The 15,920-nt window shown below is 40.4% G+C and overlaps 1 protein-coding gene across 3 annotated transcripts in view; it reads left to right on the top strand.

The window, feature by feature from the left end:
- LOC125294782 (leucine-rich repeat-containing protein 43-like) overlaps window positions 1–15,920 on the top strand; it is an 84,574-nt gene that overhangs the window by 19,391 nt on the left and 49,263 nt on the right. For all 3 annotated transcript variants that reach the window (XR_007193561.1, XR_007193560.1, XM_048243778.1), the window contains exons 2-8: window positions 4,737–4,958; window positions 6,239–6,349; window positions 6,530–6,669; window positions 7,143–7,381; window positions 7,581–7,729; window positions 8,327–8,480; window positions 8,873–9,021. Coding sequence is in view for 1 of the 3 variants with exons in the window: in XM_048243778.1 (XP_048099735.1) it covers window positions 4,737–4,958; window positions 6,239–6,349; window positions 6,530–6,669; window positions 7,143–7,381; window positions 7,581–7,729; window positions 8,327–8,480; window positions 8,873–9,021 (1,164 nt within the window). In the remaining 2 variants the exon portion in view is untranslated. The remainder of the gene's footprint in view (window positions 1–4,736; window positions 4,959–6,238; window positions 6,350–6,529; window positions 6,670–7,142; window positions 7,382–7,580; window positions 7,730–8,326; window positions 8,481–8,872; window positions 9,022–15,920) is intronic.

Genomic DNA, 15,920 nt, shown 5'->3' with positions numbered 1-15,920 from the left:
AGGGACACCAGGCAAGCCTGATGCTTTTTCTCTACGAAACTCCCCCTCGCTCGGTCTGAAGCTTTTTTTCCTTTTCTTTGCATCTTCCGTCAAGGGTTTTCGCTGCTTCTTCACCGGCTCTGCCATTATACACACGTTTGCAACAATCGCTAGCGTTTCGTTAGCCTCCCTCTGTGCTGTGGATGCAGGATGGAAACTGAAACTGCTTCGGTCGCCGGGTACGATACACTGAACTTGCAAGCGGGATATTCTTCCTACAGGCAGTAGGGGCGGGCGAGAAAGTCTTCATTCGCCCTGTAATGAGTCATTTAACCATATACCGACTTACGAAGATGAGTAATTAACACGAAAACGTTGCCTGGTGTCCCTTTAAAAGTAAATGTTCCAATCAATGATCCAGGCAGCACGTTTTCTTCTCTCCTTCATTTTACAGTCCAATTTTTAATGACTAGAACGGCTCTGGGTCAAAGGTCATACGGAATCGATTAATCTGCACTAATTTTTTTAATCAGTTATTTTTTCTCAAATTAATTAATCGAAATTAATCAGTTATTTTGACAGCCCTAATAGTTATTCATCTAGTTATTAACTCACAGGACATTCAATCATTTTACTAACACAATGGTTATTCATTCAATCTTTATTTATTCTCAGAGGTTCATTGAGGGTAGTCCTCATTTTCAGTGAAGCCGAGATTACACAATGAGAATGGAATAACAAGAGATATAGTATAATAATTGTGGAAAATAAAACAAATAATAAGATAACCTACATACCATTATAAAGGAGGAAGGGAAATAAAAATACAGAAAATATTAATAATAAAATAATAACAATAATAAAATAACATTTACATAAAACAGGTACAATTTGACATAGGAAGGTTTGTGATTACAGATTTGAATTGATTATAGGAAAGTAGAGAGTTCATTTTTATGTTACATTGGAGATTATTCCAGGAAGTAGGGGCACCATAACAAAAGGCCGACTTTCCTAACTCAGTGTGGATACGAGGAACCTTAAGCATCAAACAGTCATTTGATCTGGTCTGATAGGGACCAGAATTCCAGACAAGCATGTTTGAAATATAACCTGGTAATTTTCCAACCATACCTTTGTAAATAAAGAGATACCAATGGTTATGTCTCCTTTCAGTCAAAGATGACCAACCCACTTTACCATAGAGGACACAATGATGAGTGCTATAGCCATCACCGTAATGAACCTCAGGGCAGAGTGGTAGACTGAGTCCAGGGCTTTAAGTGAGCAAGCAGTAGCATTTCTATAAATCACATCACCATGGTCTAAAACTGACATTAAAAACTGCTTCAACAACTTGTTTCCTACCAGGGCTTAAATTTCACTGCGGGATTGCGGGTATTGCGCATAATTTGTTCAAGTCCCGCAACTCTAGCCATCATAATGCGAGAAATTCCCGCATACACTTTTACAGCCTGTCTGATGACGTTAATATAGCCTAATCATTAAGTGGCGAGTTGAATTGAACATAGCCTCATGCAGACGCACACACACACGGAGAGAGAGAGAGAGAGAGAGAACCACTTTGCGCTTACGCAAATAGGCTACGCTACCATGGCAAACTTTTACATCTGGAAAGAGCTCCTTGGTAACGATCCTGCTAGCTCAGGTCACATCAACACTTGATCCCAGAAAGATTGTCTTCGACATGTTAGTTTTTTGAACATTTATTGTATCTAATGACATAGAAAACATAATAATTTGCATACACATAACGCACTATGCACAACTTTTATTCACTAGCGACTATAGCCTAAAACCGTCAGGTTGAAGGGGGGCTAATTACTCCATAGAATTACTCTCACGTATTTTCTTAAAGTGACAGGCACTCAATTACACCTACTCATCAGCAATGTGCACTCAATTGGACTTACACACCACATTAAAGATATGCCTAAGTGTTATAGGTTAAACGTCAATATGAGGCATTCAAATTACTAAATATGTTTAGCTACTAGTAATTACTAGTAAAATGCTAAATGCATTATTAAATAAATACACTCTATATGAATTCAAAAATATATGATAGAAACATATCACATAAGCTATCATTTTCAGTGTGTGTTTGTGTGTGTGGAGAGAGTCAAGCAGAATCTAGGATGTCCACTGTTGTGAATGATCCCACTACAGTATATATTACTGATGACGTCAGGGTGGTGGGGGCCCCAAAATCAAACACTTTTTAAAAAAAAAGTATCGAAGTATTGAAATCGCAATTCTTGACTTGGTATCAGAATCGACCCCCCCCTCCCCCCCAAATTGTGTAAATCCCCCCTACATGAATAACCTAAGGGGGTAATTCCCCCGCATTTTGAAAAATGAATTTTAAGCCCTGCCTACATTCCATAGGGAGGTTGGCTTTGTTTCTGTAGAAGAAACCAATTTGTTGTCTCAGTTTTTTTTACTAGGATGGCTATATGGTAATTAAATGTTGTAATTGTCATCCAGCCATATACCAACATATTTGTACTTAGAAACTCTATCAATACTGGAACCATTTACAGTGGTTATTTGCAAACCATTAACCTCAATGTTCCTTGCTCTAGTAAATAGCGTATAGTTAGTTTTCTTTTCATTTAGTAAGATTAATGAGAGCTTCTTGAAGAACATTAAATTAAAGCTAAAGATTATCAATGGAAAGTTGAACAGAGTCAGCAATACAATACAAAATAGTGTCATCAGCATAAAGGTGGACTTGACAACCATTTAAGGAAGAGACAATATCATTAATATAGATGGTGAAGAGAACTGGGCCCAAAATGGACCCTTGGTTATGAGTTCAGATACTCTCATTCATGTTGACCTTATGTATGAACAACATCAACTAAAGCATTAGGTGCGATGGGTACATCATCATGTCTGTTGCCCCTCAACTAAAGTGGTGAATAATGACTTGTGTTTAGAGAACTGCAAAGTTGTGTTCAAATCAGAATTTGAGCAGTGATGACACAGAAACCAACTTTTACTAAAAAATGCCTATAGGATGCACATATCTCAAAAATAGCACTTGTCTAATACATGGCAGCCAGATTTAAAGGCAGCTTGCAGGCCACAGAAAAATTGGAACAGACAGGATCTGTCACGCGGGCGTCTAGATGAATAGGCCTGGCATAGGCCTAGAAAATTAACCAAATGACCTTGTAGCCTAATAAAAATAAATACTTGTAACAGAATACTTTTAACAAATAGAAAAATGGCAAGTGCATGTTAATGAGTATGTTGTGTGTTTAACAGTCTTCAACAGGGATTCAAGTTCAACCAGGCCATGTGAATTAACCTTTATCGTAAATCAAAATCTTTGCCTATTTTCGACAGTTTTTTCTTTTCTGTTAATTTCTGGAGACTCACGGCTTTTACACACAGCTGCGTGCGTTGCAGTGCTGGAGACGCATCCCATTCACTTAACACGGGCTCACGTCATCCGTTGCCGAACTGAATTGTGGGTCCGTTGCGTCACGTTTCTCCCGTCGCTCGCGTTGAGAAGTTCAGCTGTTGCTGCACCGACAGACGACACCAGCCAATCAAGCCAATCGACGGACAGCACCAACCAATCAAATTACGGTTATACTTCAAGTCATTTGCATAGCTACTGTCGGGAACACCCATTGGCATGCGTTGACCGAATGCAACTGTGTGTAGAAGCCGTCACTCATGAGTTGCGTGGTCTATTAGTTTATACGTGTTTCAGATTTGACCAAGCTTGAACGTGGAGTTGATACAGGTGCATGTTAATGTATGGAAACTTATTAGCTTACCCAGCTAATTTTGGGGTGTTTTGCACAATTTGGGCTAATGGTTTAACAGACTAGATGTCATAATGGAATATTGACTTTTTATTTTATTTTAAAAAAGCCATGTATGGACATGTCAACACAGGACTAGGCTAGGCTATATAATCAGCACTGGACAACATAGGCCATGATCAAACTATTACTTTTGTTGTTTTGTCATTTCATTGTTAGGTTACTTTACCTGTATGCCCTCAATTTCAACATCCTTCCTCATGTCATCTTTTGTATTTTTCTATTTTTGTCATTGCCATTGTCCTCGTAAAATTCCGTTAGTTTTCGGTTTTCGTTTTCGTTCCTTGAACCGGTTCGGAGCCCTGATCATGATATTATCTTTATCATGGCCAAAGTATCGTGACCGTATCGATTCAATTCTATGTGATTCCTTCATCTGTTGTACAATACTGCATATGGAATTTAGCTATGCTTGGCTCTTAACTTTGAACTCATATGGAGCATACCTTGCATTCCTGGCTCAGCATTAGGAGATTTATGTGCTTCCGCCGTGTTTCCCCTTGGTTAGTAATATGGACATGTATTGATATCCATTTGGCCTGACTCACACAAACGTGCTGTCCAATTAAAATTGTCCTGGCGTTCAACCAATGGAAAACCTAAATGCTCTCTGATTGGATTTGACCCTTGTCGTTGAAGATTAACTTTGTATAATGGAATTTTGTAATGTTCTTACTGACGATCGTCATGTTTGATGTTTGAAAACTTTTTTTTTCTTCTCAAAAGTGGAGGGGATAGGTTGGGGTCCCTATCACACTGGGGATAATCTATCTCGCTCCACTCCCAACACACACACACACACACACTACTACCCTGTATTGGTAGTATTTGAGTTGGAGTGGGCAGAAGTGTGGAGTGCTACAGAATGTGTTGTTTTGTTTGTGTGTGTGACAGCGGACAGATAACATGCATGAGACTTCTGACAAAGAGGTCAACACAGAGGAACTGGGCTCGCTAATCGACCTTCTTACCTGCTCACGGTCACCATGGAAGCATGAGGGATCATGGAGTGACCAAGTATCAGCTCTTAGGGAGCTGTCTGTGCGGACATCTGAGTGTCTGAGTGACGGCTTTGTGTATACCTATCTCACGTCCATACGTGTGGTAGGTCAAAGGGTGAGTGAAAACTGACTAAATTTATGATTTCATATGCTGTTCAGTTGGTTCAAATTGTGGTATGGGTGGTGGGGAAATGCCAGAAGTTTCCCCAATCTTGAAGACAGATACACGTTTCGCATTGAGGGCCACATAAAAGACATTGGGGAAAAAAAACATTGAATTAGATCAACACTTAAATCTTCACTCCCATCTGCCTTTTCCGTGCCGTTTCATTTTCCTCTTGGCCTCTCACACATCACCGCTGCAGAGAGTCACACCTACAACACACAGTTTCCGCACAGGATAAACCTATGTGTGCTAGATCCTATCTAAGCTCTTAACTGCCAAACTACTCACAGAAGAAGGTGATAACATTACGGATTTTCCATCTCAGTTAATTCCCTTTGTAAAATGGAGCATTAAGATCATTGATGATTTAATTATTTGCTGAAATATATGACGGTGTACAGTATATTGACAAGTTTTTCTTTAACTGATGCATGATTTTCATTGGTTAATATACACTCCCACTTGGTAGTGCACACAGCACAGAGCTTTCTAATAGATATGTTTAATACAGTCAAAATGTGCTATGTAGTGTTATATATGCTACATATAGTCAAAATGTGCTATGTAGGGTGGTTATGTAGTGTTATGTGCTACATATAGTCAAAATGTGCTATGTTGGGTGTGTTATGTAGTGTTATGTGCTACCTAGTCAAAATGTGCTTTATCCACATTATGTAACCCTTACTTTCAAAGCTCTGAGTTGAACATGAGCGCATTTTCTATGAAGTAGTATTGCTAGAAAGAGGCTGTTAACCAGCAAAATGACTAGTAGGAGGGAGCTTGGTGGAAACCACCCACTCTCAGTCGTCATCATAGTTTTTTGCCCTCCCCCTTTTATCTGATGGTCTGATGTGATCAATCATTCCGCTCATAACATCACTGTAGTGAATTTCACCATGTCATGACCGCATCAGGGAAAGACCACCATCATTGCTGTAGTCCCTCTGGCTGAGAAAACTATGGCAGTAGTCTACTAGCCCTTGTCAACTCAAAGTACTGTGAAAACAATGGAGCAACAACTCTGATTGATGAAGCTAGTCTCAAAACACATCACATTATAATAGACTTCATGAAATATTTATTGGTATAACAAGTTGGTTTCAGGATAGGTGTGAAGTTCAAATGTCTGTGTCATGTCCATGTCACATGAAAAATATTCACAGTCAGTTTCAGTATGACTGGAATATGATCAAGGTCATTTTGTGTGTGTGTGTGTGTGTGTTTGTCAGGTTTCACTCATAGATGAAGGGCTGCTGCATTTCAGCAAACTGGAACAGCTGGTGCTTAGTGTCAACTGCATATCTAACATCCCACTGAAACATTTTCCCATGACACTTCAGGTGAAGCAAGCACACACACTCAATCAGACGTACACACATACTGTACACAACATGCAAGTTTATGTGTATGCCACTGTTCTGAAGTTTACATTATGCAAACATGGGATAAAGTAAAGATATTTTGTCCTTTGAACCAATCCCTACCCTTATTTGTGCTCTATTTGAATCTTTCTGCTGAAGGTGCTAGAGCTGTATGCTAATGAGATCTCCAGCCTTAGGGGAGTACGTGAACACCATCTGCCTTGCCTACAGCACCTTGGTCTAGGTAGAAATCCTTTGGGCTCCACTGAAGACCTACAGTACATTTCCAGCTCTTTCTGGTCAGTGTTATCCACTAGTTTACTCTCAGGCCTTTCAGTTATTATTTTGATGCCTTCCACAAAATGAATACCAGTACATATTACAACCATTTGGATGCAAAATGTAGTTACCACCATAAAATAGATTACAATTGGCCTAGAAATCTAGATGCACTGTAGCGGCAGCAAATGTAATTTGCAGCCAGTGTATCTTGATGTGGGTCTGGCTCGTCAGGCTAGATTACAATGGCAGTGGGAAAATGTTCAGTTCATAAATGGCAACAACACAATTTGAAATTATAGTTAAAGTTAAAGACAGAGGTTGCAGATTAAACAGTCCTGTTTAAAAGATCATATGATAAGAAGTTCCTAGGTCATCACTGTAGCAGTAACATGTTCTGTATGTCACTGCTAGATCATTTGAGAGGAAATTCTACTGCACCTCTGGTTCTGCTCTGGCATTGATGCCAACTATGACCCTGTGTCCCCTCTAGGCCTCAGTTGGTATCGCTTGACCTGAGCTGGTGTGGGTTTGACAGGCTTGGTGCCATGCTGGAGGCCGTGTCAACCTTGCCGTGCCTGCGGACACTTGTTCTGGAGGGAAACCCACTGGCGCTAAGCCCGGCTTACCCAGGTCTCGTGATTGACCGGCTGCCTCGCCTCTTGTACCTGGATGGGACTCGTATTGGCCCTCAAGACCACCATCGCTTCAGAGGGCTGGCAACACTCAGAGGTTGTCTGTGTGTTGGTCTGTCTGTCCACGTAGCTTTTGGCCTGTCTTGTTTGTTCATCTGTTTAGGTGTCCACATGCTCAGTCATTGTTTTTGGTCTTACAAAATGCTGTGCGTGTGTTTGTTTGTGTGTGTGTGTGTGTGTGTGTGTGTGTGTGTGTGTGTGTGTGTCCTTGACATGTCCTCACTTCCTGTTCTCAGATCTGGTGTTAGATGAGGCTGTTGTGAAAGTGTCTTTTGGAATGATTCGAGGTGTTCCTCAGCCTCCTGGACCTCAGACCAGCGGCTCGGCTGACTTCCCTTTGGTCAGCTACAGCTACCTTGTCACCTATCAGTTCCTCACAGACCAGGTCTCTCAACTCACCACACAGAAACAACCATTAAGCATACATATCATCATCAACTTTATTGCTAGACTCAGGGGACCATTCAGAAGCCACAAACAATGCAGACATGACACATAACATACATTTAAGAAAATAACTGCACTTATAAAAGACACTTATACCAGTGTTTCCGCAGGGGTGACTGGTATTGTATGGCACTAAATCTAGAATTTGAGAGCAGCATAGCAATGATGCTCTGAGAGTTATTCAAGAAACAAATACATTTATACAATTTATACATAATGTGTTTACGACGTGCGTTTGTGTGTGTGTGTGTGTGTGTGTGTGTGTGTGTGTGTGTGTGTGAAAGAGAGAGAGAAAGAGAAAGAGAGAGACTTGAAAAGCCACTTCCTGCCGTAATGTTTTGTAGCTGCTACATTCTGTTTGATAATACTTATGATATTTTGCCCATGTACCTTGAGCCATCTGCTGTCAGAGTATATTCCAAAAAAAGAATTAACTTGTTGCCATATGGAGAAGAATAGTTGTGCCGTTGTAATGTATTAATTTTGTGAAGAGTAATATTAATTACATTTCTGACTGTTTTTATTATGTATTTAGAAACAAGGCTCAGTTTTGGACTTAGCCTCAAAGGACCAAGAAGCTGTCAACAGCTCTCAGGGGGAAGAGATGCATCAAGGGATGGATATCACTGAGACAGCCGTCAGCTCAGATGCTCTTTTGATGTCCGGCACTAGAGATGAATCAGATGATTGTGAGAACCCCGACCCCCCACCCCCCACACACACAGGCATGCACACACACACACATAAACAAATACGCACACCTTCCACACAGACCCAAACTCTCACTCAAGACTGCATTGCAATAACTGTGGAGTTACTCTAGTTTTGGAACAACATTTAGCCACATGGAGGCGCCAAATACCTGATTAAAGTCATTTTGTCATTTTGCTGCACCAGTAGCTTGCAACACCGTGGTTCTTGTCCAGGGTTTGATCCTTCTTGGTCTACACCTCATTAATTCAACATGAGGCTTTGTTGCTCAGTATAAACAAATCAGTAAACCTTGGTGACCTCTCTGATTATAGTCATTGTTCTCCTCTCTCTCTCTCCCTCACCTAATCCATTTGTCCCCTTCTCGTAGCGTTGCCAGTGATGAAGTACAGCAGCATTGTCCATTCGTGGGCAGAGGCCATGGATCTGAAGCACTCAGACACACACCGGATCAGAGATCTGTCCACCCTGAAGAACTTCCTCCTGCAAGGCCTATGGTTGAGCGTGGAGGAGGAGAAGGTAAGGCCAGCTGCTCCAGGAAGCAGTAGGTACAGAAACCTCATTCTGTGCTTGATGCACAAATCACAGAGCAAGAAATGATACACAATACACAATGATACTGGTTAAAAGAATAACAGTGTGGTGACAGTGTGACAAGAGGTGGCAAAATCAAGATTCAAGAAGCTTTATTAGCATTCCTACATTTTCATGTATAAGCGAAATATAGTACTCAGGTCCCAGTTGATTAAACAAAGCAACACCCCCCCCCCCAGTCCGAGTCAAGTCAAGTCAAGTCAAGTCAAGACAGAGATGTCAAGACAGAGATGTCCCAAGTCAAGACAGAGATGTCCCAACCAAGTTCAAGTCGAGTCTTACCTTAAGCTGTTTTGTCATTTAAAATGTTATGCAAGTAGGCTATTGGTCTTCAAAACTGGACGTAAATGCCCCCGTAAATTTACAATAGATACTTTTTTTACCATTATGAGTGCACCATCCTTGTACTTGCAGCGCACTTTGTTGTCATAATAATCAGTGTGAATGCACTTGTGTGAATGAATACACAATGCAAGAGACCAACCAAAAGGATTTACATCTTATTATCGTGTATACAAAATATTACATTAAAAGGAAAAATAATTGTACTTTTGATTTTTAAATACTTATATATTTTTAAAAGCAAGTACTTCTGTACAATTAACATTTTGACTTTGCAACTTTCACTTGTAGAACCTATTGGAGTTTTTACCAAAAATATTTGCCAGTATTTTTAAACTACAAAAATACACACCTTTTAAAGTATTTTGATACAAAATACAAAGCCATTTTCTTCAACAAAATAAAATACAAATGACAAAATACTGTTTTTTAAATGTTTTAAATGATGATGATTCTATATTAGTTTCAATTAGCTCCGTGGAGCAAATTAAATTGTTTAGGCTTATCCTAAGGCTTATCCTAGGATCCACTAGTCAGACGACAAGCGGGAGCATGTTCAGTGATGATAGTCCCTTTTCCTTTCTCACACTAGATAAGAGAAAGTCCTGCCATATATTCTTTCCAGAGGTGTGGACTCGAGTCACATGACTTGGACTCGAGTCACGATTTTCATGACTTCAGACTCGACTTAACAAAATTAGAAATGACTTGTAACTCGACTTGGACTTCCATGCTATTGACTCGAGACTCGACTCTGACTTTGCCCCTTTGAATTGTAATGACTTGACTTGCGGCATGGGTAAAATTTTTGTGTTTTATAAAAACAACTATTTTCTGCCCATACCAACTTCAGCAGCCTCAAGTTCATCATTAACGTTACAACTGCATTGCAACGTTATTTTACATGGAATGCAGGTCTCTTATCTATTGTGAGAAGGGATGAACATTACTGAACATGCTACCATTTGTCGTCTAACTTGGATCATGTGATATTGTGATGGATCCTCTGATCCCTTTGATGTGGTTCGATGGGTTCGATATAGCCTAAACAATTTAATTTGCTTCACGGAGCTAACCGAAACTATCAATACATCATCATCAATGACTGATGGCATTTCAAGCTTACACCCATATCAGCGTTGTGTTTTGCAACATAAATATCAAGAAATGTGAAGGTAAATAAATGTCTATTCACCTGGTATTGAGTATCTTAGGCTATGGCCTTGATGACATGAAGATGTTTGTTAATGCCTTGTTATTGTATACTCCTGCGGGCATATTTATCCATAATCCATTCAGTATATAAACTATCAAACTACGGCATAACATGTAGGCTATCTGTTGGCTACTTGGACAGGAGTAACATATAGTTTGGAAATAATAGTTTGGAGTGCAGTCATATGCAGTGCATAAGGATTCAGAAATAACTATGGTGGCGGATCCTGATATGCGTGATATGAGCGCTTGGGGTCGTAGCTTTCATTTGCAGTTTTCTATCGCTCATTTGCACGTCAGTGGGGGCCGCATATTCTGTACTGGAGCGTGTTGCTGCTGAGAAGGTCTCACGCACAGAGGTTAGAAGGAGGATGGCTCAAAATACCAAAAAAATTGTATCAAAATACTTTAAAGGTGTGTATTTTTGTAGTTTAAAAATACTGCCAAATATTCTTGGTAAAACCAATAGCAGATGTGAACAAAGTAGCCTACTGTACACAATTCACCCTTCGCTAAGTCCTGCCCTCCTTAGTTACTGTTGCTATGCCTGACAAGCTTTAGCACCCTGCACGTCTATTACATAGGGGGAGAACCGTTTCATTGAGGACTTTTCAATGAAATGTAATTTACAAAGACATCGTACCACACTGAAAGCTAATATTTTGTCACTAGCAACCTACATCTGTCCTCTGTCAAATACAGTTGGAATTTCATCTCTGAACAAAACCGTTCATGAGTTATTTAAGCAGAAGTCGAATGTGCGTTTTTTGTTTCATTCGACTCTCCTGGCCAGAATGAATGGAACAGGCATGGGGGACGAAAGAAACATAGCATTTAAGCTATGTACTTCCCACAACTTCAATATTTGACAACATATCATGAATGGTACTTCAAATAGGTGTTATTTTTAATAGATTGGCTATACATCTTGGTGAACGTCTGTTAACAACTTCTTGCCGTTATCGTGAAGCGTGTATCTCGCGGTTATGGAAATATCATGCAATATGCCATTTTTTACAGTTAGAACAATATGTGTTCCCAATTATATAATGTTTCTATAGTGTAACATGTTATTTCACTGTGTCTTTACGTGGGTTAGGGCACCACACATCCAAACAAGAGCCCTTCATGACCCACAGGCCTTCAGTCTCCACAGGTTAACATGGCAAAACTCGAAAAGCTTGTCAGACCTCCTGTGCCTAGTGATGGGTTGCTAATCCACGATTGGCCTGTGGCGGTTTTCGGGTGTGGCTTAGCGAAGGGTGAATTCCTTTAGACTGTTCGTTAGGCTAATTAAATTCGGGGAATTTAAAGGTTCTGCACGAAAGTTACGTGACCCTCCCTTATAGTTATAAAATGTTCGTATGAACCTCCAGGATCATTTATGAAAGTTAGGCTACATGACCCTCCCCCGACAGTTATCGCGGCTACGACACTGTCAAGGAGTACATTGTTTGAACATCGATACTGATCACGGAAAACGTCTGCTTTCTTATCTTACACATCACACTACACCAAGATGGTGGCCATTTCAGTAGATTGCTCACTAGACATGTTGTGGAAACACAATTTCACAAATAAACACCGGGACCGAAAGGATAGCCTATTTGAATGTAATGGCACCAGGAATCATATTCCCCATAATATTGTAATAAGCCTAGAATGTGAGGTCGGACTGTTGTGACTAGAGAAATACTCTACAGAAAAAGTAGCACAGATGTATAAACAGTAATCTTTATTTAACACAATTTATGCAGCTACCAAACATGTCAGACTGGGGTTCATGAAATCTTAAAACCAAATGCTATCAACCTGGGCGAACAACACACCAGCGGAGAACGGTCTGAGATGAGAAGTGGCCGCTTGTGGCCTTTTATTCACAAGTCCTCCTGGGTACAGCTCTGAAATATGCACAAAGACTAAGTGTCGCCAGGCAGGAGTTGCGAATGATGGATGTCCTCTGCAGCGGAGACTCCATGACCCAGGCCTTGGGGAGAAGGTGCGCACGTTCTGAGGATTTTCCTCTTGGGAAAGTTTTTGTATGTTATCAAAACACCTCCTTTTTTCGTATGGCCAACCCTGGCCGGGTGTCTGCCCCCTATGTAAATGGCAGACCCCCTTGTAGCCAATCAGTATACACTCAATAAATTATATTGGTGGATGAGCTCACCAAGCTGCCACAAAAATTATTAAATAATCCCCAGTAGGCCTGTGTCACGTTCGCGCACATGCATTACATCCTCCCCCAGCTTCTGCCTGGCCACCTGGCTGCACATGAACTCTTCATGAACTTTACTACATATATCTCTTGGCTGCTGCCTGGCAACACATGACATCTTCAAAAAAAATCTCCCACAGGGCCTTACTAGTTAACTAGTGGCATGTATATTTTGTTCACTAGTTAACTAGTTACACCTAAAAAGAGAAACAAGCTGACCGTTTTTGTCCACTAGTTAACTAGTGGAACAATTGAAGTCTCACTAGTTTGCATGTGTGGCAGTGAAGCAGCTCACTAGTTAACAAGTGCCTGAAATGGCTATTATGCAAATTCTAATGATAGGGTGGGTAGAAGACTATTGGGTATTCTGTAAGAATCCCACCCAGTCTAAATGTAAATTTACTGTTCATAGCCTCACAATCAGGTCCTGATGGGTGCCCCTAGTGGCTAAAGTGACACACTGCTCTGCAACGGTACTTCAGGATAGATAGTAAAGCAGAGCCTGCAGTATGCAGTATCTCATATTCTGTCAAAATGTTTTTTAATAATAACAGGGAAACCCCATGCTTTAACAAGTGAACTCTTAGTGATCCACACCAAAGATTCAAGGGATCGATTTTAATATTATTCTTTGTTTATTGTTGCTAGGCAACCACAGACATAAATGCATCCATTCAGTCGCGCTTTTCTGATTAATAACTGAAAACACATTAACTGCACATGGTTTCCAAAGTAATTAAAAGCTCAAAGATCAAGAGAAAAACTTCATGCACTTCTAAGGAATTGAACCCTGGTCTCCCACATGCTCTCCTGCTGCTTAATCACTTGAGATAGCATCAGCAATGCTATCATCAATGTTCATGTTACTGAAACGTTTTGTTGCTAGGCAACCATATACAAATGCCTCTAGTTAACTAGTTGCACAAAATGCCAGCCGTTTGTGTATTTATTCAAATTCCACTAGTTTACTAGTGTGAGGGGCATTTTTCTCCTGCTAGTTCATTATGGACTGTGTTTTGTCCTCACTAGCTAACATGTAAGGCTCAAAATGCCCTCTATAAGCTAGTGAAAGGCATTAATAATGCAGATATGCTCACTAGTTAACTAGTGAGCATGTCCTGTTCCATTACTAGTAAACTAGTAAGGCCAAACATGTCAACTAGTTAACTAGTGAAGGCCCATGTGTCACTAGTTAACTAGTAAGAGTACCTTTTGCATTACTAGTGAACTAGATAGCTCCAAAAACAGCCACTAGTGTGTGTCTTTAAGCACTAGTTAACTAGTGAGCTGCTTCACTGCCACACATGCAAACTAGTGAGACTTAAATTGTTCCACTAGTTAACTAGTGGACAAAAACGGTCAGCTTGTTTGTGTTTTTAGGTGTAACTAGTTAACTAGTGAACAAAATATGCATGCCACTAGTTAACTAGTAAGGCCCACTACACCCTCACTAGTAAACTAGTGGGTATTTTGGCCTTTACATGGTAACAAGTGACCATTTTGGCATCTCACTAGTTAACTAGTGGGGCTGAAATGGCCTTCACTAGTTAACTAGTGGGTATTTTGGGGCACACTAGTAAACTAGTGACACTTCTGCACCTCAGTAGTTAACGAATGGAAATTGCCATCACTAGTTCACTAGTGGGTGTTTTGGTGCACACTAGTAAACTAGTGACACTTTTTTGTCCTCGCTAGTTAACTAGTGGGCATTTGTGTCTTCACTAGTTAACTAGTGAGCAGTTCTGCCTTCACTAGTTTACATGTCACACTGAAGCCACTAGTTTACTAGCTAGAGTTCCTTTGGCCAGCATGTTAACTTGTGTGCCACATGCAAATGTTGTGGGTGGGATTTCGTGAAATTCTGCACTGTGATTGGTTGTCATGTTCTATTTGGACATAGAGAGCCAATAGAAAGCCTCAATTTCCAGAATTCTCCGCCTCCTAATTTGAATTCTGCACCACTAGTTGACTAGTGTGAATTTTGTCTTGAACTAGTTTACTAGTATACATTTATGACCTCACTAGTTAACTAGTTTGGACAAAGGATGCATCAACTAGTTAACTAGTGAGCCTACTGCCATCACCTAGCTAGCTAGTAAGCCATTTATGGTTCACTAGTTAACTAGTGACATTGACCTACTGCAACTAGTTAACTAGTGAGGTGTTTTGCCTTCACTAGTAAACATGTGCACATTTTTGCCTGTCACTAGTTAACTAGTGAGACCCAAAAGCCTTCAACTAGCTGACTGGTATGCATTTTGGCCTTTACTAGTTAACTAGTAGACATTTCTGGCTCTCACTAGTTAACTAGTGAAGCTAAAATGTGTTCACTAGTTAACTAGTGAGCCTTTTGGCTCCCACTAGTTAACTAGTGTGCATATTTTGGCCCTCACTAGTTAACTAGTTCACACAAACATGGCTCACTAGTTAACTAGTTGACAAAAATGGCTTACATGTACATGACAATTATGCCTGATATCAAGATATCTAAATAAATGCTCAATCGGCTTGCCATAGACATTTCCATTGTCGCACTGTCAATATTTGTATTGTTCATTTTCACAGACAGAGAAAACATATTAAATCAATCTTTCTTTCCTCTGTTGACTGAAAAACGTACCTCAAAATTTGAAACACCAACTCCAGGTCCAGCATCTGTCAGCTCTATGATCTGGGGACAAACCATTGGCATTGGGGTGATATCCATGTGTTTCAGTAAATCTTGGCACGACTTTATTAACGGCTTGTAGCAGTCCCATGCATTCTTTTTTGAACTGGAAGCCAGGGTCACTACAGCATTCTCAACTGCAGTCACTACAACAGACACCTGACTAATGACCTCACTCCCTAATGCAATATAAGCAGCAGGCAGACAGTCTTTCACTTAAAACCAGTCCTGTGTGCCTTGTTCTAGTTGCTGTTTGAAGGACTTCAATTGCAGGTTGGTGTATGAGCGGAAAGGGCAGTCTGGTCGTTCTGTAACGCACTTTACATCAGCTTCCATTGCGGTGTCAAGGAAGTACTTTGTTGCATCTCTGGTCCGACAGAA

The sequence above is a fragment of the Alosa alosa genome, chromosome 5 (assembly GCF_017589495.1).
Source record: "Alosa alosa isolate M-15738 ecotype Scorff River chromosome 5, AALO_Geno_1.1, whole genome shotgun sequence".
In the NCBI taxonomy this organism is placed as follows: domain Eukaryota; kingdom Metazoa; phylum Chordata; class Actinopteri; order Clupeiformes; family Clupeidae; genus Alosa; species Alosa alosa.
The sequence above is the reverse complement of the archived record's forward strand: the minus strand, read 5'-3'. Positions and strand labels throughout refer to the sequence as shown.